Raw genomic sequence first — 26807 nt, forward strand, 5'->3', positions numbered from 1 at the left:
TACCGTAGGGAGTGCTTGAGGCTGGTCATCCTACGTCTAACAAGGGAGGGGCTTTCCTTGTGAATTGCAGGAGAAAGACATAGTTTCATACTCCGTGGAGGCCAGCCCAGGAAATAAAATTGTTATTTGAGATATGCCCAAATGGACTGATCTCAATGCTCCATCACTGCACAGAGTAATGAAACCCAGCAGGACCCTATGGGGCTCCTGACCACAAAAGCGTTCCGGTGTCCCCCATTTTGGTTTGTAGGAAACAGGCTTCATTCAGCCTCCATGGCAGTCCCTGTGTTTCAAAGGGTAAATTCAAATAGTGTTTAATCAGGGAAAGGAGGGGGATGCAGAGACAAGGGAGGAGCAGCTGAGAAACAAGAGTACATTCCTGGGTCGGGTCCTGATTCCACCTTAAGGGATGCGCATGACAACATCTTTGAGGTTTTCTACTGAACTCAAATCCCCAAAGAATGGAAAATGTTACTACTTGATTAAGCATTTTTTAATCCGGAAAGAAAGTCACTGTGCGGTAATCTCAAGGACCACCAGAATGTGTCGCTGGACTGCCTGACACCAGCTTTCAAGAAGAATGAGAGCTTGCATCTACCCTGATCCTTATCTGTGGTCCATTTTCTACTCCCAAAACTATGAGACCACTTCATCTTCTCTCCCAAATGAGGGTATCATCTTCATGACATTATCCTGCTGTGGTCTAAAATCTACTCCTTTCTACTTCACCCGAAACTCCGTCTCCAAGTTTCTTTCTCTTAAAAAAAATTCAATGAATTTTATTATATTTATAGTTGTACAACCATCATCACAACCTAATTTTACAACGTTCCCACTGCAAACTCCCAGCCCATCCTTCCCTTCCAAACCTGTCTCCTTTGGTAAACATAAGTTTTTCAGAATCTGAGTCAATTTTCTTAGGTGGTAACACTGAACACCAAAGCAGCCATAGGAGTTCCCATCGTGGCACAGTGGTTAACGAATCCGACTAGGAACCATGAGATCGCGGGTTCGGTCCCTGCCCTTGCTCAGTGGGTTAACGATCTGGCATTGCCGTGAGCTGTGGTGTAGGTTGCAGACGCGGCTCGGATCCCACGTTGCTGTGGCTCTGGTGTAGGCCGGTGGCTACAGCTCCGATTCGACCCCTAGCCTGGGAACCTCCATATGCTGCGGGAGCGGCCCAAAGAAATAGCAAAAAGACAAAAAAAAAAAAAAAAAGCAGCCATAAAAGTGTCATCATGAGGTATAGATCTGCTCCAGCCCAAACTTACGACGCTTCAGAATATTGTTGGACATTTCCATCTGGATGGTTGAGTTTCCTAGAATAAAGATAGTCTTCTGGCCAGCTAAAGATTAATCCTACCACCTGGAACAGACTCCAGCCACCATCCCATGACTCTGTGACTCAACACACAACTCCTTCCCTATAAAACCTAACTCTCCCTAAAAAGTGGGGAAGTGGGGGCTCTCTCTGTGTTCCTGGCCATCTCTCTGGTTAATAAAAGCTTCTTGGGACCTCACTGCTCCAGTTGACTGTATTTTCTTCTCTCCTTCATAATAACAGGATTCTGTTCTGCAAATAAGTACATTGTATCTGTTTTTTTAGATTCCGCATATAAGTGGTAGTTTGTGTCTCTCTATCTGACTAACTTCACTTAGCATAATAATTTCTCGGTCCATGTAAGTTGCTGCAAATGGCATTATTTCACTCTTTTTTATGACTGAGTAATATTCCATTGTGTGTATGTACCACATTTTCTTTATTCACTACCCCGCTGATACATATTTAGGTTGCTTCCATGTCTTGGCTATTGTATATAGTGCTGCAATGAACATTGGGTACATATGTGTTTTCAACTCATGGTTTTCTCTGGATAGATGCCCAGGAGTGGGATTGCTGCATCCTATGGTAATTCTATTTTTAGTTTTTAAGGCATCTCCATACTGATTTCCACAGTGGTTGCAGCAATTTATAATCCCACCAACAATGTAATCGGGTTCCTTCTCTTTTTTCCCACACCCTCTGCAGCATTTATTTATTTATTTATTTATTTATTTTTGTCTTTTTGCTATTTCTTTGGACTGCTCCCGCGGCATATGGAGGTTCCCAGGCTAGGGGTCCAATCGGAGCTGTCGCCCCCGGCCTACGCCAGAGCCACAGCAATGCAGGATCTGAGCCACATCTGCAACCTACACCACAGCTCAAGGCAACGCCGGATCGTTAATCCACTGAGCAAGGGCAGGGACCGAACCCACAACCTCATGGTTCCTAGTCGGATTCGTTAACCACTGCGCCACAACGGGAACTCCAGCACTTACTGTTTGTAGACTTTTCTCTCATATATTTTTTTTGTGTCTTTTGTCTTTATTTAGTGCTATACCCATGGCATATGGAAATTCCCAGGTTAGGGATTGAATCAGAACTGCAGCTGCAAGCCTACCCCACAGCCACAGCAATGTGGGATCTGAGCTGCAGCTGTGAACTACACCATAGCTCACGGCAACACTGGATCGTTAACCCACTTACCGAGCAAGGCCAGGGATCAAACCTGCAACCTCATGAATGCTAGTCTGCTTTGTTAACCACTGAGCCATGATGGGAACTCCCTTGTTTGTAGACTTTTTGACGATGGCCATTCTAGCTGGTATAAGGTTGTGTGGTAACTCACAGTAGTTTTGATTTGCATTTCTTTAATAAAATTAGTGATGTTGAACATCTTTTTTTTTTTTTTGCCATCTGTGCGTCTTTGGAGAATTGTCTGTTTAGATCTTCTGCTCATTTTTTGATGGGGTGGTTTGTTTGTTTGTTTTGTATTGAGCAGCAGGAGGTGTTTATACATTTTGGAGATTAGTCCCCTGTCAGCCACTTTATTTGCAAATATTTTCTCCTATTATGTGGGTTCTCTTTTCATTTTGTTTAGGGTTTCCTTTGCTGTGCAAAAAAATGTATAAGTTTAATTAGGTCTCATTTATTTATTTTTGTGTTTATTGTCATTACTCTAGGAGGTGAATCTGAGAAGACATTGCTGTAGGTTATGTCAGAGAGTATTCAGCCTATGTTTTTGTCTATAGTTTTATCGTATTAGGTCTTTAATCCATTTTGAGATGTTATCTGTAAGGTTTTTTGACATATTGTCTAAACTAGGTGAAGCTTGGAGGGTATGTAATATGCAAGAATGATTAAAGCAAGCTTAGTCAGTGAAAGCAGGTTACAGGATATTACTTATTAAAAGTTATAGTTTGGAGTTCCCCTTGTGGCACAGTGGAAACAAATCTGACTAGTAACCATGAGGTTGCGGGTTCGATTCCTGGCCTTGCTCAGTGGGTTAAGTATCTGGCATTGCTGTGATCTGTGGTGTAGGTCACAGACACAGCTTGGATCTGGCATCGATGTGGCTGTGGCATAGGCTGGCATCTATAACTCCTATTAGACTCCTAGCCTGGGAACCTCCATATGTCGCGGGTACAGCCCTAAAAAGACAAAAAAGACCCACCCCCCCCTGAAAAAAAAACACACAAAAAAACCAGAGTTCCGAAAGAAAAAAACCCCAAAACTGGACTTCCTGTCGTGGCTCATCAAAAACGAACCTGGGTAGTATCCATGAGGACCCAGGTTTGATCCCTGGCCTTGCTCAGTGGGTTAAGGATCTGGTGTTGTCATGAGCTGTAGTGTGGGTTGCAGACGTGGCTCTGATCATACGTTGCTGTGGCTGTATTGTAGTCTGGTGGCTACAGCTCTGGTTAGACCCTTAGCCTGGGAGGCTTCAGCTCTGGTTAGACCCCTAGCCTGGGAACATCCATATGCTGCAGGAGCGGCCCTAGAAAAGGCAAAGAGACCAAAAAAAAAAAAAAAAAGAAAGAAAAAAAAGAAAGAAAGAAAGAAAAAGAACAGCTGCGTCTTATAAGTGACCTGGGCTCGCCAAAGAAACTTACCCTGTGGGGGGACCCGCATGAGGTCTGCCGTCCTTATGGAGAGAAAAACAATGCATTCATTGCTGCCAGCTTCGAGGACAAGAACAAGGATGAGATTTCCAAGAAAGTTACCAGGGCCCTTGATGAGGTTACCTCTGATTATCATTCAGGATCCTCTTCTTCAGATGAAGAAACAAGTAAGGAAGTAGAAATGAAACCCCGTTCAGTGACTTCGACCACTAGCCCTGTGTCACAGATTTCAGAACTGATATTCCCACCTCTTCCAATGTGGCACCCTTTGCCCAGAAAAAAGCCAGGAATGTCCCAAGGGAATGGTCATCAAAGTCACTACCCTCGTCCTGCTCCATTTAGTTATCCAAATCAGGGAAGGAAGAATAAACCATATTGCCCAATTCCAGTAACATGGGTACCTCCTCCTGGAATGCACTGGATTAATCCTCACATGTTAGCACCCGACCAGCCGCTTTGGATTCTGTTGGTGTCATGTTGAGAGAGGGTAGAATAAGTCTCAAAGGCCAAACCATCAAACTTATTTTCATAGAGAAGTTATTGAAAATAATCTTTCTTTAGAAATATACATGCACCTTAGGAGTTCCCGTCGTGGCGCAGTGGTTAACGAATCCAACTAGGAACCATGAGGTTGCGGGTTCGGTCCCTGCCCTTGCTCAGTGGGTTAACGATCTGGCGTTGCCGTGAGCTGTGGTGTAGGTTGCAGACGCGGATCAGATCCCGAGTTGCTGTGGCTCTGGCGTAGGTTGGTGGCTATAGCTCCGATTAGATCCCTAGCCTGGGAACCTCCATATGCCGCGGGAGCGGCCCAAGAAATAGCAAAAAGACAAAAAAAAATATATATATATATATACATGCACCTTAGGTATATTGATATAGTTTGAGAAACTTTATTAAAGTTAGTCAAGTGCCTGAGTTTTTCATATTGGACTTGAATATTTATATATTGTGCATCAACTCTGTTGGATATGAGAACACCATAGGAGTGGGCGATATGTTCTAGCACCTTCGAGCATTTACTCTATGGAGAGTATGTAAGTTATTTATACACAAGGAAATCCATTTTATGTCATTGTTTAGAATTGCGTGAAATCACGTAGGTGCAAATAAAAAGTAGTTTGAGGCAAAAAAGAAAGAAAGAAACAACAAAAACAACTAGAAACATACCCACTGACTTCAAAAACAAACTTATGATTACCAAAGGGGAAATGTGTGTGTGTGGAAGGGGTAAATTAGGAATTTGGGATGAACATATATATATACTACTATATATAAAATAGATACTCAACAAACACCTACTGTATAGCACAGGGAAGTCTACTCAATAGTCTCTAATAATTTATATTGGACAAGAATCTGAATAAGAATGATATATGCATATATATAATTTTTGCTAAAACTGACTCACTTTGCTGCGTAACTAAAACTAACATAACATTGTAAATCATTTATACTTCAGTTAAAATTAAATTAAGATATATTTTAAAAAGAGATTAAAGGAGTTCCCACTGTGGCACAGTGGGTTAAGAATCTGACTGCCATGGCTAGGGTTGCTGTGGAGGCTCAGGTTAGATCCCCAGCCTGGCACAGTGGGTTATAAAGGATCCAATGTTGCTGCAGCTTCAGCCCAGATTTAATCCCTGACCTGGGAACTTCCATATGCTATGAGTGTGGCCATAAAAAAAAAGGAGAGAGAGATTAAATAAATACATAAAATATCTAAAATGTGAAAAATACTAAATCAACTATAAAGGACAAAAATCTTAAAAAGAAAAAAAAAGAAATTGTGAAAAATAAGGCTTACGTGGCTTCATTTGTGTTTGTTCACCTATTACATGAACATGAGTGGGGCTAAAGCAGCGGCCCCACAGGACAGATTTCTCTATTTTTCTGGTGAATCTGGGGTCAGGGGTGGGTGGGGTGGGAAGGGATGCTGGCATGAATATGCAATTCTTCTTCTTTTTTTTTTTTTTTTTTGCTCAGCCCATGGTATGAGTAATTTCCTGCATGCTCCAGTTATGAAATGCTAAATCCTTAAGCTATCGAGCCATCAAGGTACTCCTGCAATTTTTTTTTTTTTCTTTTTACAGCCATCCAAGCGGCTAATGGAAGTTCCCCCACTGGGAGTTGAATCAGACCTGCAGCTGCCAGCCTACACCACAGCCACAGCAATGTGGGCTCCGAGCCAAGACTATGCCCTACACCATAGCTCATAGCAACGATGGATTGTTAACCCACTGGGCCAGGCCAGGGAGCGAACCTGCAGATGTAACTCCACTATTGCTAAATCTTAATAAAGCCTTAAAAAGGGGTTTCAGGAGTTACCGTCGTGGCGCAGTGGTTAACGAATCCGACTAGGAACCATGAGGTTGCGGATTTGATCCCTGCCCTTGCTCAGTGGGTTAACCATCCGGCGTTGCCATGAGCTGTGGTGTAGGTCGCAGATGCGGCTCGGATCCAGCGTTGCTGTGGCTCTGGTGTAGGCCAGCGGCTACAGTTCCAATTCGACCCCTAGCCTGGGACCATCCATATGCCGCGGGAGCGGCCCAAGAAATAGCAAAAAATAAAATAAAAAATAAAAATAAATAAATAAATAAAGTGGTTTTGGGAGTTCCCATGATGGCACAGCAGAAACAAATCTGATGAGGAACCATGAGGTTGCAGGTTCTATCCCTGGCCTTGCTCAGTGCGTTAAGGATCTGGCGTTGCTGTGAGCTATGGTGTAGATTGCAGACGAGGCTTGAATCTGGTGTTGCTGTGGCTCTGGCATAGGCCGGCAGCTACAGCTCCGATTAGATGCCTAGCCTGGGAACCTCCATATGCCAGGGGTGAGGCCCTAGAAAAGACCAAAAAAAAAAATCTTATTTTTTCAATTCAGGAAAGGAAAAAAAATGCCTTTTAACAAAATCCTAAAAATCACATTTTATTTGAGGTAACTATGCATCAATACACATCACTCTGGAAATCAGCCTGTTAATTTCAGCCTTTTTCCAGTACTTTGCTTTTGAAAGTTAGTAACATTACTAATCTTGTGAAAGATCAAGCAAACAGGAAGTTCCTGTTGTGGCTCAGAGGGTTAAGAACACAACTAGTATCCATGAAGATGTGGGTTTGATCCCTGGCCCAGATCATATGCTGCAAGGTTCCGCCTTACCTTGCCCACTGCTGCCACCGCCATCAGGTTTCCACGCCATGCCTACCACCTGCTCCAAGATGCAGCGCCCAAGGTCACCACCCATAGGGCAGGAGCAGGGCCCTGAGCCAAGGCCGCTGCCCCACGGAGAGCTGCAGTACCTAGGGCAGATCCTCCGCTGCAGCTTCCAGAAGGATGAGGGCATGGGCACTGGCACCCTACTGTGTCTGGCATGCAGGCCTGCTACACCCCAAGAGATGAATTTCCTCTGCTGACAACCAAACATGTTTTCTGGAACGGCATTTTGGAGGAGTTGCTGTTGGTTTATCAAACAAGGGATCCACAAATGCTAAAGAACTGTCCTCCAAAGGAGTGAAAATGGGTCCTAGACCTCTTGGACAACCTGAGATTCTCCTTCAGATTATGGCTTTTCAGTGGAGGCATTTTGGGCTGCATACAAAGATATGAATTCAGATTACTCAGGCCAAGGAGTAGACCAACTGCAAAAAGTATGGACACAATCAAAAGCAACTCTGAGGACAGAAGAATCATCCTGTGTGCTTGGGATCCCAAAGAGCTCCCTCTCAAGCCCCCTGCCCTGTGCCACACCCTTTGCAAGTTCTACTGAACAGGGAGCTGTCCTGCCTGCTGTACCAGGAGTCGGGGGACATGGGTCTGGGCGTGCACTTCAACATTGCCAGCTACCCCTTGCTCACCTACATGATCCCACACATCACAGGCCTGAAGCCATAGACTTTGAACACACTTCGGGACATGCCCGCATTGGCCTAAATCGCATTGAACCACTGAAAATAGAGCTTCAGTGAGGACCAAGGCCTTTCCCAAAGCTCAAAATCCTTTGAAAAGTTGAGAAAATCAATGACTTCAAGACTGAAGACTTTTATATTGAAGGCTACAACCGTATCCAACTATTAAAATAGAAATGACTAATTTAGAGAGTATTTATTTATTTAGTCTTTTGTCTTTTTTAGGGCCACACCTGCACATATGGAGTTTCCCAGGCTATGGGTCCAATCGGAGCTGTAGCTGCCAGTCTACGGATATTTACACCTAGGTAAAAGTTCATTTTGCTTTACAGGAGGAAGGGGAGTTCCCGTAGTACCTCAGTGGAAACGAATCTGACCAGTATCCATGAGAACACAGGTTCAATCCCTAGCCTTGCCAAGTGGGTTAAGGATCTGGCATTGTAGTGAGTTGCGGTGTAGGTTGCCAACATGGCTCAGATCTGGCATTGCTGTGGCTGTGGCTGTGCCTGGGGACTTCCATATGTCACAGGCGTGGCCCTAAAAAGGCAAACTATATATATATATATATATATATATATATATATATATATATATATATTTTTTTTTTTTTGGTCCTTTGTCTTTTCAGGGCTCCACCCACAGCTTATGGAGGTTCCCAGCCTAGGGGTCTAATTGGAGCTGTTGCTGCTGGCCTACGTCAGAGCCACAGCAATACTGGGTCCAAGCTGCATCTTCAATCTACACCACAGCTCATGAACCCTCAACTCAGTGAGCAAGGCCAGGGATCAAACCCGCAACCTCATGGTTCCTAGTCAAATTCATTTCCGCTGTGCCACAATGGGAACTCCTTCCGTGTTATTTTTTATTAGATTCCAGGTAAAGCGATACCATATGATATCACTCATATATTTTAATTCTTGGATTCAATATAATCACTGATTATACAGGCAGGAAAAACGTTTTCTGAGGAAATCTATCCACTGGCTTCAGGGTGGCTCAACATTTCTCTTTCTGCTTCCATTCCACGGCGCAGTCTAGAATTTTTCCTCTCTTGTCCCTGACCAGAACTGAAGGTAACAACACTGAGCCTAAAGCTTCAGTTCATATGTATTTAAAAAACAGGTTAATGGTTACTAGCTCACAGGTATAAACAGACACAGAGAGACGTTAGCGGTGTGGAGTGTCCTTTTGGTTTTGCGGCTTTCTGGAATATCTGCAAATATTTCTGTAAGTGGTGCAGACTACACTTCATGGAATCTTGGTGGTCGATTTAAGATGATATCGGATTAGATTTAATTCCTTCGGATTAGAGGTACCACTTACAAACCCTGTCAGGGTGTAAGTCACCCTTTCCCCAGGAGCCCAGGCCCAGAACCTGAATCTCTCGCTAAGGGGACACTACCCGAACTACATTACCCAGAAGACTGTGCGCCGTAGTCCAGCGCAGGCCCACGAGAGGGGAGTTTCTCTGCGTGCAGAAGACGTCTGAGCGGCACTTCCGGCATCCTCCGCGCCAGCGGACGTTGTGTTGGTTCCTGGGAGGATCTGCTGGCGCCTGGGCGCTTCTTTGCTTGGTTGAGGACTCGGGAAGTGCGTGAGGAGGCATCGTCCCGGCTGTTCGGTGCCAGGGTGGTGCTCGGGAAAGTGGTCTTCGCGTCCGCAACCTGGACGTCGGCCTCTCTCGCCGCGCTCCGCCCGCAGAGCCCGATGGCGGCGGCCGAGCCGAGGGACCCGCTTCAGGTAAACGCTCGTCCGCAGGCCCTCCCCGCCCTCCCCCGCCAGACACTGAAGCCCCGAGTGCGGGGCGCCTGCTCCCGTGCCTACAGCCCGGGCCCCGGTGTCTAGGGCGGTGGGGCCGTCGTGGGTGGGGTCTTATTTCTGACGGACGGTGTGATGGCGCGTGGGAGAGGCTACAGGGGAGGGACCCGCAGGTGCAAAGGCTTGGAGGTCGGGCTGAGCCAGAGGCTTTCTGGAGATCCTGGGATGCACGTCATGTCAGCACGGAGCAGGGGGTGAAGAGTCACACCTGGGTTTAGGAGTTGTACTTTCATTTTGAGGGCTCTGGAAGCCATAAGGATTTTGTTTTTCTTTTTGTCTTTTTGCCATTTCTTGGGCCGCTCCCGCGGCATATGGAGATTCCCAGGCTAGGGGTCGAATCGGAGCTGTGACCGCCACAGAGCCACAGCCGCGCGGGATCCGAGCCGCGTCTGCAACCTACACCTCAGCTCACGGCAACACCGGATCCTTAACCCACTGAGCAAGGGCAGGGGTCGCAACCTCAGTGGTTCCTAGTCGGATTCGTTAACCACTGAGCCACGACGGGAACTCGGAAGCCATAAGGATTTTGAATAGAACTACTTGATCTGGGTGGAGAGTTTAAAATTAGCCCACATTTTGTGGCGGCCAAAACAGATTAGATTGTAGTTCCCTGGTGGCTCAGCGGGTGAAGGATCTGCGGTTATCACTGCTGTGTCTCGGATTCCATCCCTCGCCGGGGAACTTCCACGTGCCGTTGGAATGGCCAACAGACAAACAAACAAACAAAAACAACTACAAAAAAAGATTCCGTTGGGGGCCACAGACGGTGAGGATGGAGACCAGTAAAAAGGCTGCTAGTGGAGTTCCCATCGTGGCGCACTGGTTAACGAATCTGATTAGGAACCACGAGGTGGCAGGTTCGATCCCTGGTCTTGCTCAGTGGGTTAAGGATCCGGCGTGGCTGTAAGCTGTGGTGCAGGTCGCAGACGCGGCTCAGATCCAGCGTTGCTGTGGCTGTGGCCTTAGGCCTGCGGCTATGGCTCCAATTCGACCCTTCACCTGGGAACCTCCATATGCTGCGGGAGCAGCCCCCTAGAAAAGGCGAAAAGACAAAAAAAAAAAAAAAAGAGTCTACTACTGTTACTGTAGCGGCTTACAGGAATGTTCTAATGGTAGATGGACCAGAGTAGTGACAGGAGATGGGGAAGAAGTGAGCAGATTCTGGATAGATTTTGAAGATAAAACTAACAGTACTTCCTGCTTCATTGGATGTGGCTGTGATTGCTAGTGAGTGAAAAACCAAGTTAATTTTTTTTTTCATGGATGTCTTGAAAATGGAAATTAGGCATTCAAACTAGGGGGCAGGTTTCAGCATGAACATGGTTGATTCTGACATCTCAAGGGTGGAGGTGTCACATGGGCAGCTGAACAGAAGGTCTGGGGTTGTGGAGAAGAGTCTGGGCTGGAGATGTCCACAGCGTGTAGAGAGTGGTCTGAGCTAGGTCAAGGCCTGGAGATCAGATTTCGGGATAGCAGTCTTAAGTGTATTGTTTCAGATGGCCCTTAGGGTGAGAGGGGAGGGCTGTGGCCGTGGGCAGAGGAGAAAGGGTGGGCATTTCTGAGACTTCCCTCAGAGAGGAGGGATATTCTGTCCATCCAGTGTCTGCAAGAGGAGAATGCTGTGTAGGGAGGGTGTGAAGAGCCTGGCCCAGCAGAGGGGGTGCTGTAAAGTCGCTTTCTGACGATGTCATCCTTGCTTTTGAACAGACTGTTCTAAGAGAAACACACACTGAAAAGCTCCTCCAGTGCCAAGAGTGATTCCAATGTAGTCTTTTGAAAACCACAAAAATACCTCAAATGCCATATGATAGTGTCCCAGCCTCCTTGTGTTTTTGACTAAAATAAATGTTCCGGGGAAAACAGGCTTCTTGCCTCCCAGGAAGTTTCTACCAAAGAATTCCTCTAATGTGAGTTATTCCCACACCGGAAGTGATTCTCCCGCCACTTCTATAAATTATCTGTGATTTTTTTTTCTTTTTATGGCCCCATCTGCAGCATAGGGAAGTTCCCAGGCCAGGGGTTGAATCAGAACTGCAGCTGCCAGCCTACATCTCAGCAACACCCGATCTGAGCCACATCTGTGACCTACTCTGCAGCGTGTGGCAATGCTGGCTCCTTTAACCCACTGAGCGAGACCAGCTATCAAACCCACATCCTCACAGAGACAATGTTGGGTCCTTAACCCACTGAGCCACAATGAAAACTCCAAATTATCTGTGATTTTAATGCATGTAAGGGAAGCAAAACTCAGCCCCTTCCTATCTTAGGCTTTCAGCTGGGACTTTATGGAAAAAAAAAGACAATGGGCGAAAAACAGTTTATAACATGTGTATCACACCACACATGGGAGAAACCTAAACCAAAAGTAACTCCAATTGGCGGCTTAGATTTCTAGTTTATATAGCATCTTCAACAAAGAGCAATACATTTGTAGTAAAATGACAGGCAAAAGAAAAGCAAGGAAATAATACTTTTCTTTTTTTTTTTTTTTTTTTGCTGTTTTGGGGCCCCACCCTCGGCATATGGAGGTTCCCAGGCTAGGGGTCAAATTGGAGCTGTAGATGACAGCCACAGCAACTTGGGATCCGAGCTGGGTCTGCAACCAACACCATAGCTCACAGCAACATCGAATCCTTAACCCACTGAACCCACTGAGCAAGGCCAGGGATCGAATCCGAGTTCTTGTGGATCCTAGTTGGGTTTGTTAACCACTGAGCCACAAAGGGAACTCTGAAATAGTATTAATTAGGACAAGAAATACAACTCCCAACTTTCTTTCTTTTTTTTTTTTTCTGCACCCATGGCATGTAGACATTCCAGGCTAGGGAGTGAACCCATGCCAAAGCTGCAACCTACAATGTAGCTGCAGCAGCTCTGGATACTTAATTCCCTGTGCTGGGCCAGGGATCCAGCCCACACTTCCACTGTGACCCAAGCTGCTGCAGTCGGATCCTTAACCCTCTGCACCACAGGCATAATCCCAAAAGTACGTTTTCAGTTGTACTGAAAACTTCAAAGTTTAGTTGAGATCTATAAAACCCTCTTCTGAGAGAAATGAAAGACGATCTAAATACATAGTACAGTCTTTTCAATGGAATTTGGTGATTTTAGGAGTTCCTGTTGTGGCTTATCAGTAGTGAACCTGAATAGTATCCATGAGGATTCGGGTTCCAAACCTGGCCTCACTCAGTGGGTTAAGGATTCAGCATTGCTGTGAGCTGTGGTGTTGGTCACAGACTTGGCTCAGATCTCGCATTTCTGTGGCTGTGGCACAGGCCGGCGGCTACAGCTCCAATTCCACTCCTGGTCCAGGAACCTGTATATGTGGCAGATGAAGCCCTAAAAAGACAAAATAAATAGATAAATAAACCTGGTAAGCTGGAGTCACGGGATTTAGGCTGAGCTTCCATTTACTATATAGATCTACCGAGGGCCAGTTTCCTCAGGATAGTTGGGGAGGCCTTGTGGGGGTAAAGTTCTGATTCCTGGAGGAGGTGAGCACCTGGAATCCTCTGAATTAAGGGTTCAAGTTGAGCGAATACGGGAGTTCCCTGGTGGCCTAGTGGTTAGGATTCAGCCTTGTCACTGCTGTGGCTTGGGTCTGATCCCTAGCCCGGAGTAATTTTGCATGGGTGTGGCAAAAAAATTAAAGAAAGAACGCGTTTGGTCAGGAGACATTTTCTCTCTACGCTTTTGGGAGAATGACTATAGGATGGCATAGTTGATTCACCAGGTAATAATCTCAATAACTATGTGCTGTGACTGCTGTCATGTCCCCATTTCAAAAATGAGGAAATTGGAGTTCCCGTCGGGGTGCAGAGGAAACGAATCCGAACAGGAACCATGAGGTTGCAGATTCGATCCCTGGCCTCGCTCAGAGGGTTAAGGATCCGGCGTTGCCGTGAGCTGTGGTGTAGGTCACAGACTCGGCTTGGATCCTGTGTTGCTGTGGCTGTGGTATCGGCCAGCAGCTGTAGCTCCGATTAGATCCCTAGCCTGGGAAACTATATGCCGTAGGTGCAGCCCTAAAAAAGACAAAAGACAAAAAAAATAATAATAAAAAGGAGGAAATTGAGGTTTAGAGAAGTGAGGCTTTCTGCCCGAGGTGCCATAATCAATAATGGGGCTACTAGCTGCAAACCCAGGTGAGCCTCCCCCTAGAGCTCAGGCCCTGAAGTCAGGCGGTAGACACCATGTGGTAGATCCTGTTGCCAGTTTGAAGTCAAATGTCACGTGCTTGGTTCTAATGCAAGTTCAAAGTCTGCGAATTTGAAAGTAAGGTGAAGCATTGTGCTACAGTCCTATGTTGTACTTCCTCCTTAGGGAAAAGGTTTCTCAAATTGTAAATCTTTTTTTTTTTTTTTTAAGTTAAACTTATTGGTGTTATTTATTTATTTATTTATTTGGTCTTTTTGTCTTTTTATGGCTGCATCGCAGCATATGGAGGTTCCCAGGCAAGGGGTCCAACCAGAGCTGTAGCCGCTGGCCTACATCAGAGCCACAGCAACGTGGGATCCAAGCTGTGTCTGCAGCCTACACCACAACTCATGGCAATGCTGGATCCTTAACTCACTCATCAAGTCCAGGGATCGAACCCTCATCCTCATGGATGCTAGTCAGGTTCACTAACTGCTGAGCCATGCCGAAAACTCCTTAAATTGTAAATCTTGAATCATCTTGCCTGGGAGAACGTATCTGTGTGCAACAGGCTACTTGAAATTGATAAAGTCAGGCTGTGTGTGTGAGATTGTTTTTTCTTGAAATGCTTTTTCTTATTTCTTTTCTTTTTTCCTTTTTAGGGCTGCACCTGAGGCATATGGAAGTTCCCGGGCTAGGGGTCAAATCAGAGCTGTATCTGCTGGCCACAGCAACACTATGTCTGAGCTGAGTCTGACCTACACCACAGCTTACGGGAGCACCGGATCCTTAACCCACTGAGCAGGGCTAAGATCGAACCTGCGTCCTCATGGATACTAGTCGGGTTTGTTACTGCTGAGCCACAATGGGAACTCCTACTTATTTATTATTTTTTGGCTGTGCCAATGGCATGTGAAAGTTCTCCGGGCAGGGATTGAACTCACACCACAGCGGCAACCTGAGCAGTAGCAGTGACGGTGCCAGATCCTTAACTCACTGAGCCACCAGGGAACTCCTTTGAACAAGTTTAAATAGCATAGATTGTACACACTGTCATCTTGAAAAATTTTTTTCCTTTTTTTTTTAAATGATTGGGGGGGCCAAACCCACAGCATGTGGAAGGTCCCAGGCTAGAGGTCGAATCAGAGTCTTTGCTGCCTGCCTACACCACAGCCACAGCAATGCAGGGTCTGAGCCATGTCTGCGACCTACACCATCTCTCACAGTGACGAAGGATCCTTAACCCACTGAGTGGGGCCAGGGATCGAACCCACATCCTCGTGGATACTAGTCGGGTTTGTTATTGCTAAGCCACAACGGGAACTCCCATTTGTAAAATTTTTAATCATTCCTGTTAAGGCTGCTCGTAGGTCCAAGTTGTGTGTATGTGCATTTTGACCGATACTGCCTGTAACTCCACGAGTAGGCTGCCTTCACTCACCTCCCACCACATGAGTACCTGCGAGCCCAGGCTTGTGGTGACTACCATGTGTCCAGCACTAATCGCACACCTTGCACTGTTTTCAACACGCGATACTTAACTTCACCAAGCTCTGGGCACTCTTTTTTTCTGCCATTTTAGTTAATGGATGTTTACATTCAAGGAATGTTGAAATAATTTCCCAGAGGTCTGTGAGGGAGGTTTTTTACATTTCCCATGCTGGAGGTGAAGTGCTGGCCTCGGGTCTCAAATTCAGAGGGACGAGGCTGGGATTTATAGTCCATGACCCTCCCAAACAACCAGGGCCAGTGTGTCATGCTCACGATACAGAGATCCTGCTGGAGATTTTAAGAGAAGTAGACACCCCCCCCCCCACTGCCCGCCCAGATGAAAATTGCTGTGAGCATCGAGCGCAGGTGCCCCCCCCCCGCCCCCGCTGCCTTTAAGATCTTTGTCTCCTAACCGGCAACTTGGAAATGGTCTCCGCATGTTAGTCCCCCACCTTCCCGGGTTGCTGGCTTCCTGAACACAGGATTTCCTCCTTTCCACCAACACTTGTCTTGGAATTCCCATCGCGGCTCAGTGGAAGTGAATCTAACATCCATGAGGACACAGGTTCAATCCCTAGCCTCGAAGGTCGGATCCCAAGTTGCTGTGGCTGTGGCGTAGGCTGGCAGCTACAGCTCTGATTCGACCCCTAGCCTCGGAACCTCCATATGCTGAGGTGTGACCTGAAAAAGACCAAAAAAAGTTTATTTTCAGAAGATTACGTGTAGCCAAGTTGTGACTGGTGTGGAGACAGCACCATGTGCCAAGCAGAATAAGGGCCTCCCAGAGATGCCCGTTTCCTACCTCCTGGAACCTTGGGATCTGTTATCTCACATTGTGACAGGGGCTTTATTGTGTGATTGAGTTGAGGGTCTGGAGATGGACAGATTATCCGGGCATATCCAGTGGGCCCAGTGTAAGCACAGGAGGATCAGAATCTGAGATTTGAGGATGGACACAGAGGTCGGAATGAGCTAGCTGCTGGCTTTGAAGACAGAGGAAGGGGCAAAGAGTCGAGGAAGGCAGGAGGTTCTCAGAAGCTAAAGATGAACAAGCAGTTTCTTCTGGGGAACTGCCGAAGTGAATATCCTGCTGACATCTTGATGTTAGCCTGGCGAAGCCCCTTTGGGACTTAAAATGTCCAGAGATAAATTTGTTTTGATTGAAGCCAGCAGGCTAGAGTATCCTGTTAGAGCAGTCATAGAAACTAATTCACTGCGCACCTGAGAAATGGAAGGCAAGGAGTTCCCGTCGTGGCGCAGTGGTTAACGAATCCGACTAGGAACCATGAGGTTGCGGGTTCGGTCCCTGCCCTTGCTCAGTGGGTTAACGATCCAGCGTTGCCGTGAGCTGTGGTGTAGGTTGCAGACGCGGCTCGGATCCTGTGTTGCTGTGGCTCTGGCGTAGGCCAGTGGCTACAGCTCCGATTCAACCCCTAGCCTGGGAACCTCCATATGCCGTGGGAGCAGCCCAAAGAAATAGCCAAAAAGACAAAAAAAAAAAAAAGAAAGAAAAAGAAATGGAAGGCAGCTGAGAGTAACTGGCAGCATGTGGTTGTGGGTGCCTGCGACTGAAGAAAGGAGAAGGGCCCGATTGGGAGGCCTTCGGAGCAGGAACGGGGGCTTTGGCAATGGGGGGCACTGAGGACAAGTGTAGGACAAGATGGCATCCTGACGGGGCCTGCTCGCCAGCCCAGGTCCCGATGTCAGCGGTGCCGCAGAAATAAGAAGAAAGACACAAAGCGATAGCGTGGGGAGGGGGGGCTACCGCCTTCAAGAGGCAATAGCAACCCTCTGAGCCAACTCATGGTTTTTATTTACGATTTTCTACTTCCTTGTACGAGCAGGGGATACATGGGTATTTTACTTCAAACAGATTGGAAGCAAGATACGCTAGGACAGCCATTCCTAAGCGCATAAAGCAATCATAAATGTTTGAGCCCTCCCAGGCAGTAATGTGTTGTCTGCTTCAAGCCATCTATGGCCTCTCCCACAAATCCCCCAAGGCTCCAGTCCTGGGAGAGTCAGAGCTGATGGTTTTCCCTCAGCAGCGTCAGTACTTCTGCAGTCTTGTCTTCAAGATGCTGTTCTTTGATGTTGTTCTCGTTTGTTTTGCCTCAAGGGTCACGAGAGAGTCACAAGACTTTGTAGAGAGTGACCTCTACAGCCACTCTGTGGTGCCAGCCTTTTCTTTCCATTCTGTGTCACGTCGCATATTCATGCCTCCAATAGCATTCAGGTGTCCTCTCCCTGCTCTGTGTAGGGTGCCCTGTGGGGAGGCCAGGGTGATGTCTGGTGGGGGCCGGAAGGCTGCCGATGGGTAGGTAGCTGTGAGGGTCCGGAGTGACGTGCGTGAGAAGAAGGAGCGAAAACTGATTGTCTAGGACCCTGTTATCGGGGCTTAAGGGAAAAGAGTGAGCCCGGGCTTCTGCGGAGGAAGTTGAGATGCGGTACCCACGGGGAACAGGGCCAGGCTCAGAGCTTAAATGGCATCCCAAGGTGCTCGTTGTGGCTGTGGGCTGGCGCCGCCATCACTGGGTGTAATGGGGAGAGAGCAAGGACCAGTGGTCTTCCTTTGCCTGGAACTTCCTTTGACTTGGGGACGTGGCTGAGCAGGACATGGTTGTGGGCAGGTAGACTGGGGCTCCTCCGTCAGGACACTTTTCATCGCCCTTGCTGTCCCCCTTTGGCAGGGCTGTGTAATTTCTGAGGGCGTGTTTGTGTACTTCTCCCTGGAAGAATGGAAGCTACTCGACGAGGCTCAGAGACGCCTGTACCGGGATGTGATGCTGGAGAACTTGGCACTTTTAGCTTCCCTGGGTAAGAGCCTCACACCACCCCCATCTCCTTTCTCCTTTCCCCCAGGAAGGACTCTGTCCTTCCCACAGTCAGATCATGGGCCTTGCTTTCTTTTTCTGCTTTTTAGGGCCACAGCCATGGCCTATGAAAGTTCCCAGGCTAGGGGTCAAATTGGAGCTACAGCTACCAGCCACAGCCACAGCGACTTGGGATCCGAGCCATGTCTGCGACCTACACCACAGCTCGCTGCAATGCCAGATCTCTGACCCACTGAGTGAGGCCAGGGATTGAACCCACATCCTCACAATCTCTAGTCAGATTCGTTTCCGCTGAGCCACAATGGGAGCTCTGGACACTGCTTTCTTGAAATAGGTGCCTTCGCTGCCAGGGCTAAGCTCTGTAGGGTCTCCTCACCTCTTTCTGATCAGCCCCAAAGCTTTGCAAGCCAGAGATCTAGGGGGTCGCAAGAATGGATCCCACTGGTCCTGACCACTTTTCTGGCCTGGTGACTCTGTCCAGAATTGTGACACCTCTGTGCTCAACATTCAGCCTCCTTCCTCTACGTGACATTTTCCGGGGCCCAGTTGTATTAGGAGTTACAGGCACTCACATAGTCACTACTTATGGAGACCTTTGGACAGTTGCTGTATTACCTACCTTTAAGGTTCTTTTTGTGATATTATTGTTGTTGTTCTTATTTGATTATCCTGTGGCATATGGATTTCCTGGCCAGGGATCAGATCCCAGCCACAGTTGCAACCTATGCCACAGGTGTGGCAACACCAGATCTTTTTTTTTTTTGTCTTTTTTTTTTGATATTTCTTGGGCTGCTCCCTCGGCATTATGGAGGTTCCCAGGCTAGGGGTCCAATCGGAACTGTAGCCACCGGCCTACGCCAGAGCCACAGTAACGCGGGATCCGAGCCGCGTCTGCAACCTACACCACAGCTCACGGCAACGCCGGATCGTTAACCCACTGAGCAAGGGCAGGGATCGAACCCGCAACCTCATGGTTCTTAGTCGGATTTGTTAACCACTGCGCCACGACGGGAACTCCGCAACACCAGATCTTTAACCCACTGTGCCAGGCCGGGGATTGAACCTGCATTCCAGCATTCCAGAGATGCCGCCAATCCCTTTGTATCACAGCAGGAGCTCCTGTAATATTGTTTATCCTGTGGTCTGTCATAGGATGGGTTGCTCTGAGCCAGTACTCACCCATCCTGGGTTTCCCCCAGGAATCGCATCCTCCAGATCACACTTAGTCGTGCAGCTGCAGCAAGGGGGAGGGCCCTGGATACCTACCCAGGTGGCTGTGACTCCAGCTGCAGAGAAAGAGGCTCAGCAGGGACCTGGACCTGGTGAATGGACACCAGGGAAGGGCACGATGTCAAGGCTGGGTTCAAATCCAGAAATGCTGACCATTCCCACCAGTGTTTGGTTTCAAGGCCTGTCGCCACACAAGGATAGGTCTGTACCTCTCCTTCTGTTCTGGACACTGTGACTTATTTTTGTCTGACTTCTAGCCCTGGCGTCTACCTTCTACCCATTCCTCTTTACTGTCCAGTCCTCACTCTTCTGTAGCACTGGCCTGCACTGAAAGTGTCAGGAGATGTGCGCGTGTCCTTAAATAGTTTTTAAACACTAGCTCCTCAGTTATAATTGGATATTCCTGGGCCTGGGCATGTACCTCCGCATGGCACTCACCTGTCACAGCAGCTACCATCCTACTGGAAGCTGCATTCTTTCCTCATGTCCTTGTCTCGTGGACTTATCGTGGGTGTGCCAGACACATGTATAATGGGGTTGCCCTTCCACCAAAGTCAGCGTGCATCTCACGAGGCACTTCTCTGCTTTCAGGTTGTTGGTGTGGAGTTGAGGGTGAGGTTATATCCTCTGAACACAATGATTCTTTAGAAAGAGTGTCGCAGTGTCACAGGACTCCTATGGCACATCTAAAGACCTACTCATGTGACGTGTCTGACCCATCTGACCCAGTATTCAAAGACATCAGGCACCTGACTGAAAACCAGGGGGGAAAAGCCAGTCCAGAACCACGTACGTGTGAGGCATGTGGGAAGCCGTTCTGGTTCAGTGCAGACCTTCACCGGCACCAGAAGCAGCAGAGTGGAGAGAAATTCTTCAGGACGGATGAGGGCAGGGATTCCGTGAAAAGCTGCAGAACCTCTGTGCCAGACAAGACCTGCATACACGGTGAGAGCAGAATGGACTTGCCAGCCACCTCTGGCCTTCACCACTGGGTCCCTCACAGCAGGATAAAGCCCCATAAGAGCACTGAGTTTGGGGAAACCCTTAGCACTGGACAGAAGCATCACAAATGTAGTGAATGTGGGAAAGTATTCACCCGAAAAGACACACTTGCTAGGCACCAGAGAATTCACACTGGAGAAAGGCCCTATGAGTGTAGCAAATGTGGGAAATTCTTTAGCCAAAGCTGTGACCTTTTCAAACACCAGACAATACACACTGGTGAAAGGCCTTATGAGTGCAATGAATGTGGGAAGTTCTTTAGGCAGATCTCTGGCCTTATTGAACACAGGCGCGTTCACACAGGTGAGAGGCTCTATCAGTGCAGTAATTGTGGAAAATTCTTTAGCAGCAAGTCTAATCTCATTCGACACCAGGAAGTTCACACAGGAGCAAGGCCTTATGTATGCAATGAATGTGGAAAAGAGTTCAACCGCAAACACACGCTGATCCTGCACCAGAGAACTCACACTGGGGAAAGGCCTTATGAGTGCAGTGAATGTGGAAAATGCTTTAGCCAAAGCTCCCACCTTAATGTACACTGGCGAATTCATAGCAGTGATTATGAGTGCAGCAGATGTGGGAAGGCCTTTAGCTGCATCTCTAAACTCATTCAGCACCAGAAAGTTCACTCTGGAGAAAAGCCTTACGAGTGCAGCAAGTGTGGGAAAGCCTTCACCCAGAGGCCAAACCTTATTCGGCACTGGAAGGTTCATACTGGAGAGAGGCCTTATGTATGCAGTGATTGTGGGAAAGAGTTCAACCGCAAGCACACACTTGTTCTCCACCAGAAGATTCACATTGGAGAAAAGCCGTAAGAGTACAGTGAATGTGCGAAATTTTTTAGCCAATGCTCCCAACTTATCATACACTCGAGAATTCCTAGCAGTGCTTGTGAGTGCAGCAGACCCCGGACAGCTCTTACCCAAAGATCGAAGCCTCTTCGGCACACCTAGTCCACACTGGACAAAGGTTTTAGAGTACAGGGAATGTCCTGTCTCCTTGTTCAACCTAACACCTCTCCCCAGAGTGAAGCTCTGAGTGTAGGCTTTGTGGGAGAGCCATCAGCCAGCAATGAAACCTCATACACATAAATCTCCACAGCAGAAAGCTTCCCCACGAATGCCACATATGTGAGGTGCTTTCAGGGGCTGTGGTGCACATTCTGAACTGTTGGTTGCCTTTGCCAGTGGCAGAAGCCATCTTCCTTTTCCCTCTGGCAGAGTCCCACCGTGTGTGGCAGTTAGGCCAGCATGCTCCGGCAGGCAGACCTCTGCTGTCTCCCCAGCCCATGGAAGGAGGCATGACTGGCCTTCGTGGCCTACAGAGGGTCTTATTTTCACACTGTTGACTGGTTTAGACATGGAATAAATCAGCACATAAGATGGGTTCTCCAGATAGTTGCAGAGATTTACCTTCATGGGTTTCTTGGTCTCATTATGGATGTGTACAGTCTCCAGGTCACCCATCCATGGACTGCATGCCCCACATACGCTCATGTTTTGACAATTAAAAAGTCCTTGTTCTTTGGGCCACCATTGATCTTGAAGGTTCTGTTCACTGTGTGGAGTGTGTTGAGGACACAGTTGTGTTCTGCCAGTAGGGAAAGATAAACAGATTTGATGGGGAGTCCCAGTTTTCTGTGCCCCAGAAAGGACAGTATGATGGCACTGAATAGCTGTCCACTTTTGGCCTAATTTGCATTGCTACCCAAAGCCTTCTAGGAAAGACGTCGAGCTCTGTAAGACATACCGTGTGGTCTGCATGCTAGTGTTACTTGTGGGTCCATAAGTAAGTATGAAGAGGGGCAGTCATTGCCTTGTTCCCATAGAATCCTTCATATTCCCAAGCATCATTAAGAGGCAGTTGGCCTCTGGTACCTGCCGAGGAGCCTGAGTTCAGAATTTAATAGGCAGGTGTCGCTGGCTGGAAGACCTACAGGAGCCAAGTGGAAACCATCTTGGTACAGAAACACCAGGTGCGAATAATAATTAGTTGGCGAGATTACAACAGCCTAGAGGGATATACCTGCTAAAGGGACCTGCCCAGATACTCCCATATTATGGCTGTGCAGGACGAGAGTGTACAAAAGTTGTCAGGACCTCCAGAGCTATGTCGGGGTCACTTGCAGGATGATCGAAACATTTTGTGGGAGTTCCCATTGCGGCTCAGCAGGTTAAGAACCCAACTAGTATCCATGAGGATACAGGTTTGATCCCTGGACTCACTCAGTGGGTTAAGAATCTGGCATTGTTGGAGTTCCCATTGTGGCTCAGTGGTTAAGGAATCTGACTAGCATCCACGAGGACGCAGGTTCGATCCTTGGCCTTAGTCAGTGGGTTAAGGATCTGGTGTTGCCATGAGCTGTGGTGTAGGTCACAGACACGGCTTAGAACTGGTGTTGCTGTGGCTGTGGCATAGGCCGGCAGCTATAGCTCCAATTCGACCCCTAGCCCAGGAACCTCCATATGCCATGGGTGCAGACCTAAAAAGACAAAAAACAAAAACAAACCAAAAAAAGTATCCGGATCCAGCATTGCTGTAAACTGCCATGTAGGTCGCAGATGTGGCTCAGATCTGGCGTTGTGTGGCTGTGGTATGGGCTGGCAGCTGCAGCTCCAATTTGACCCCTAGCCCAGGAATTTCCATTTGCCACAAGCGTGACCCTAAAACCAAACAAACTAAAAAACACTTTGTGGATTCCTTTAGACTCTAGATGGTTCAGGTCAAGCCTGTTGCTGTGCAGGGAGGAAAATGGGGGTTGAGAGAATGGAGATTTGTGGTCCCAGAGATGTGAGTTTTGTGATTTATCCAGTGTTTTTGGTGACTCATGTTTTGAGCACTTTGGTTGGTTACCCATTTTTGCTGCCCTGTTTCCTAGGGCATGAGGAGAGAGAGTGGAGTAAACACGGGGCTGCCTATAGGATTTAATTGGTCCTTTCTGTTGTCTTAAGGTGGACTGTGTCATTTGAGAACTCCCTTCTGTAGCCATTTATTCTGTAATTTTCTCTGCATCCCACAAATTTTGATATATTGTGCATTTTTTTCATGGAAGATAGAATTTGTTTAAAACTAGGCTGGAAAAGTTCTCGCTTTTTCTCTGGGGACTTGTGGCTTTGACACTTTGCTAAGATAAGGACAGCAGGTCCACCGCTCTTCCACAGCATCTCTGGGGTCAGGTACGTGGAGGTGTCCTGCAATCAAATACCACAAATACAGCACACAACAGAGCCCAAGAGGTAGGCAAACGTGGAGCCAGGCACTTACCAGGTCAGTTTCTCATGGAAGTCGAGGACGGCGACATCAGTATCTCACTGTAGACTCAGCGATCAAACTCATTTCTCAGTGAGGCCATCACTCACCCAGTCTGAGAATATAGCCCCTCCAGTTAGACTAGGGACAGAATATAAGATGTTTAACAGGCACAGTATAAGGAAGAGGGTGACTGTTCAACAAAATACAACCAGTAACTGCATTGTGAGATAATAACCACCCCTGCCTATGTTTTCTGTCTTGCCCTGCAGTGCTGCACCCTCTGTCCACCCTCAGCCCCCACAGCTGGTGCTGAATATTGGAGAGGCTCCATAATGGGTCCAGGAAGGGGCCTGGATTAATTACCTTAATAGTCTTTTTTTTGTCTTTTTGTTTGTTTCTTTGTTTGTTTTTGCTTTTTAGGGCTGCACCCGAGGCATAAGGAAGTTCCCGGGGTAGGGGTCAAATCAGAGCTACAGCTGCTGGCCTTTGCCATAGTCACAGCAATGGGGAATCCGAGCCGTGTCTGCGACCTACACCACAGCTCACAGCAATTCCAGATCCTTAACCCACTGAGTGAGGCCAGGGATGAAGCCCACATCTTCATGGATCCTAGTCGGGTTCATTAACCACTGAGCCACAAAGGGGACTCCTAACTTAATAGTCTTAGGTGGGGCCTTGTAGAAAACAAGTGAGATCTAAATTCCCTTTTTTTTTTTTTTTTTTGGTCTTATGTCTTTGTGGCATATGGAGGTTCCCAGGCTAGGGGTCTAATTGGAGCTGTTGCTGCTGGCCTACGCCAGAGCCACAGCAATGCCAGATCTGAGCTGTGTCTGCGAGCTACACCACAGCTCACAGCAACACTGGATCCTTAACCCACTGAGCGAGGCCAGGGATCGAACCCCCCACCTCATGGTTCCTAGTCGGATTCGTTTCCACTGTGCCACGACGGGAACTCCTAAATTCCTTTCTAATCCCATCCCTACTGAGGCAGCAAAGCCAAATTACCAGGGATTTACCTGCCAGTCTCGGGGCCACATTTTAATGTTCCCCTGGGGTTAGACCTTGTGGCAAGGGAAGAGTTACTGTCTTGACCGATAGCTGGCAGTGGTTGTTTGGTGGTCAACAGTTGAAGTCAGGTTGTGTTGACTTGGTGCCTATGGGTCAACATGGTGTGGGCACTGGGATGGCAGCTCCTGGGATGTGTCCGCTTGTTGAGAGCCTCAACTGTTGTTACGTAGGCCAGTCACCCTTTCAGTTAGCCGCAGCGGGAATATGAGACACGTAGAAATGCCAGTCTGTCATTCTTACCAGCCCATTCCTGAACTTCATGGCTAGTAAAGTGGGTTCCCTTGTCGCTAGCAGTGCCCACAGGGGTCCTGTATATTGTATGCAGCTATGCCACACCCTGAAGAGTGGTTTTCCTTGATGCTCTGTGGCTCACCTAGGCCTTTTGTAATGTCTTCCACTTGCCGAAATTCGTCATGGACGACGTAGAGCTGTTGGTCCATCACCTGGTATCAGCGCTCTGCCTGCCCCCTTCCATAGCAGAGGCCAAAGGGTACTCCTCTTATTCTGCCATTGCCTCAGACCCAACCAAACCCTTCCAGGTAACTGGCCACATCTAACTCACAAGCCTTTCCCTGAGTTAATACCCCTGAAACTGCGTCTGTAATTGTTTAAGGATGGTATGTCAGGGGTAAGCTTGTCTTACCTGGCCAGGTACCACCCAAGTATGGATGGATGGATGGATGGATTTATGGCTTTTCAGGGCCACACATGTGGCCTATGGAGGTTCCCAGGCTAGGGTTCTTATCAGGGCTACAGCTGCTGGTCTACACCACAGCCACAGCAACACCAGATCTGAGCCATGTCTGCAACATACTCCACAGCGCATGGCAACGCCAGATCCTTAACCCACTGAGTGAGGCCAGGGATCAAACTCCCAACCTCATGTCTCCTAGTAAAATTCATTTCCGCTGGGCCACAATGGGAACTCCAAAACCCAAATATTTAATAGATAATTCAGGTCCTTTCATTTTATCTGTGTTAACCATCCATCTCCAGGCAGTCAGATGAGCCACAAGCATGGGGCTGCTGCTTTTAAACTGAAAAGACACTTTGCAGGTAATGAAATGTCATTATTATAATGGAAAAGAAAGACATCCCTTCTGGTAGTCAGCTGCCGCAGGGCCCCACGTGCTAGCTAGTGGATGGCTGTGTCAGGATTACTGCTGCCACTTTCTATTCATCCTTATTTCTCAACATCTCAGCACTGACAGGGCTTGGCCCAGCCTCCTGACTGGCTTGCCATGTGTGGGGCTGTGCTCCAGAGGCCTGCCAGCCTCATAGTTGCTCACCTTTGAGACTGAAAAAAGAGCCTAGAGATTGTGACAGACATCAATGGTTTATTGGGTAGGGGATCTCACAGATTTGAAGCAAAGGGTCCTGGAGCAACAACACCCCACAGTATACAGACAGCAGTCTTCACCCGCTGGGGGAGGAGCGTACCTTTTACAGGAGGGATTGATGTCAGGTTGGCTCACCAGTTACCAGGGAAACCAGCAGCTGAAGTGGGGGCAGGCGCGTAGGCAGTTACTGATTAAGCCTTATAATTAAGAGGACTGGATAGCCTTGCGAATGTAGCAGGGCCTGATCAATGTGGATGTAGGGAGGGCAAGAGACCAGCTGTCTTTTTTGATTTGGTTTTGTTTAGGGCCACACCCGCAGCATATGGAAGGTCCTAGACTAGGGGTTAAATCAGACGAGGGGTCAAATTGAACCAGTGTCCCAGTGCTCCCAAGACACTGCCAATCCTGTTGTGCCACAGAGGGAACTCCTCTTCCTTAGTTCTTTTTTTTCTGTTCTTTCAAGGGCTGCACCCACAGCACATGAAAGTTCCCAGGCTACACCGCAGCCACAGCAACATGGGATCTGAATCACACCTGCAACCTACACCACAGCTCATCACAATGCCAGATCCTTAACTCACTGAGAGAGACCAGGGGTGGAACCCACATCCTCATAGATCCTAGTTGAGTTTGTTGTCACTGAGCCACTATGGGAACTCCCTGAAATGTATTTTTTCTCCCTAAAATTACCCTCATTTCCACCAAATACAGCCAAGTCACAACTAACTTGTTTGTAAGATAAGTCTTGATTTCAACAAACTTGGCTTGATTATACGTAAGTGTATAATTGCTA

At 47.7% G+C, this 26807-nt stretch overlaps 2 protein-coding genes and 1 pseudogene across 2 annotated transcripts; all 3 read left to right on the top strand.

Annotated features, from left to right (window-relative positions):
- The first annotated feature begins 2629 nt into the window (after nucleotides 1–2629).
- LOC125133305 (protein BTG3-like) lies at nucleotides 2630–4423 on the top strand. Its single transcript, XM_047791413.1, has 2 exons — nucleotides 2630–2652; nucleotides 3907–4423. Exons 1-2 carry the CDS (start codon nucleotides 2630–2632, stop codon nucleotides 4421–4423), a joined length of 540 nt encoding a protein of 179 aa, XP_047647369.1.
- Nucleotides 4424–7134: 2711 nt separating this feature from the next.
- LOC125133306 (thymidylate synthase-like) lies at nucleotides 7135–9331 on the top strand (annotated as a pseudogene).
- On the top strand, nucleotides 9327–21893 carry LOC125132956 (zinc finger protein 671-like). The gene is made up of 3 exons (XM_047790840.1): nucleotides 9327–9582; nucleotides 17979–18105; nucleotides 19944–21893. Exons 1-3 carry the CDS (start codon nucleotides 9550–9552, stop codon nucleotides 21167–21169), a joined length of 1386 nt encoding a protein of 461 aa, XP_047646796.1. The 5' UTR covers nucleotides 9327–9549; the 3' UTR covers nucleotides 21170–21893.
- The last annotated feature ends 4914 nt before the right edge of the window (nucleotides 21894–26807 follow it).

This window comes from Phacochoerus africanus, chromosome 8 (assembly GCF_016906955.1).
Source record: "Phacochoerus africanus isolate WHEZ1 chromosome 8, ROS_Pafr_v1, whole genome shotgun sequence".
NCBI lineage: Eukaryota > Metazoa > Chordata > Mammalia > Artiodactyla > Suidae > Phacochoerus > Phacochoerus africanus.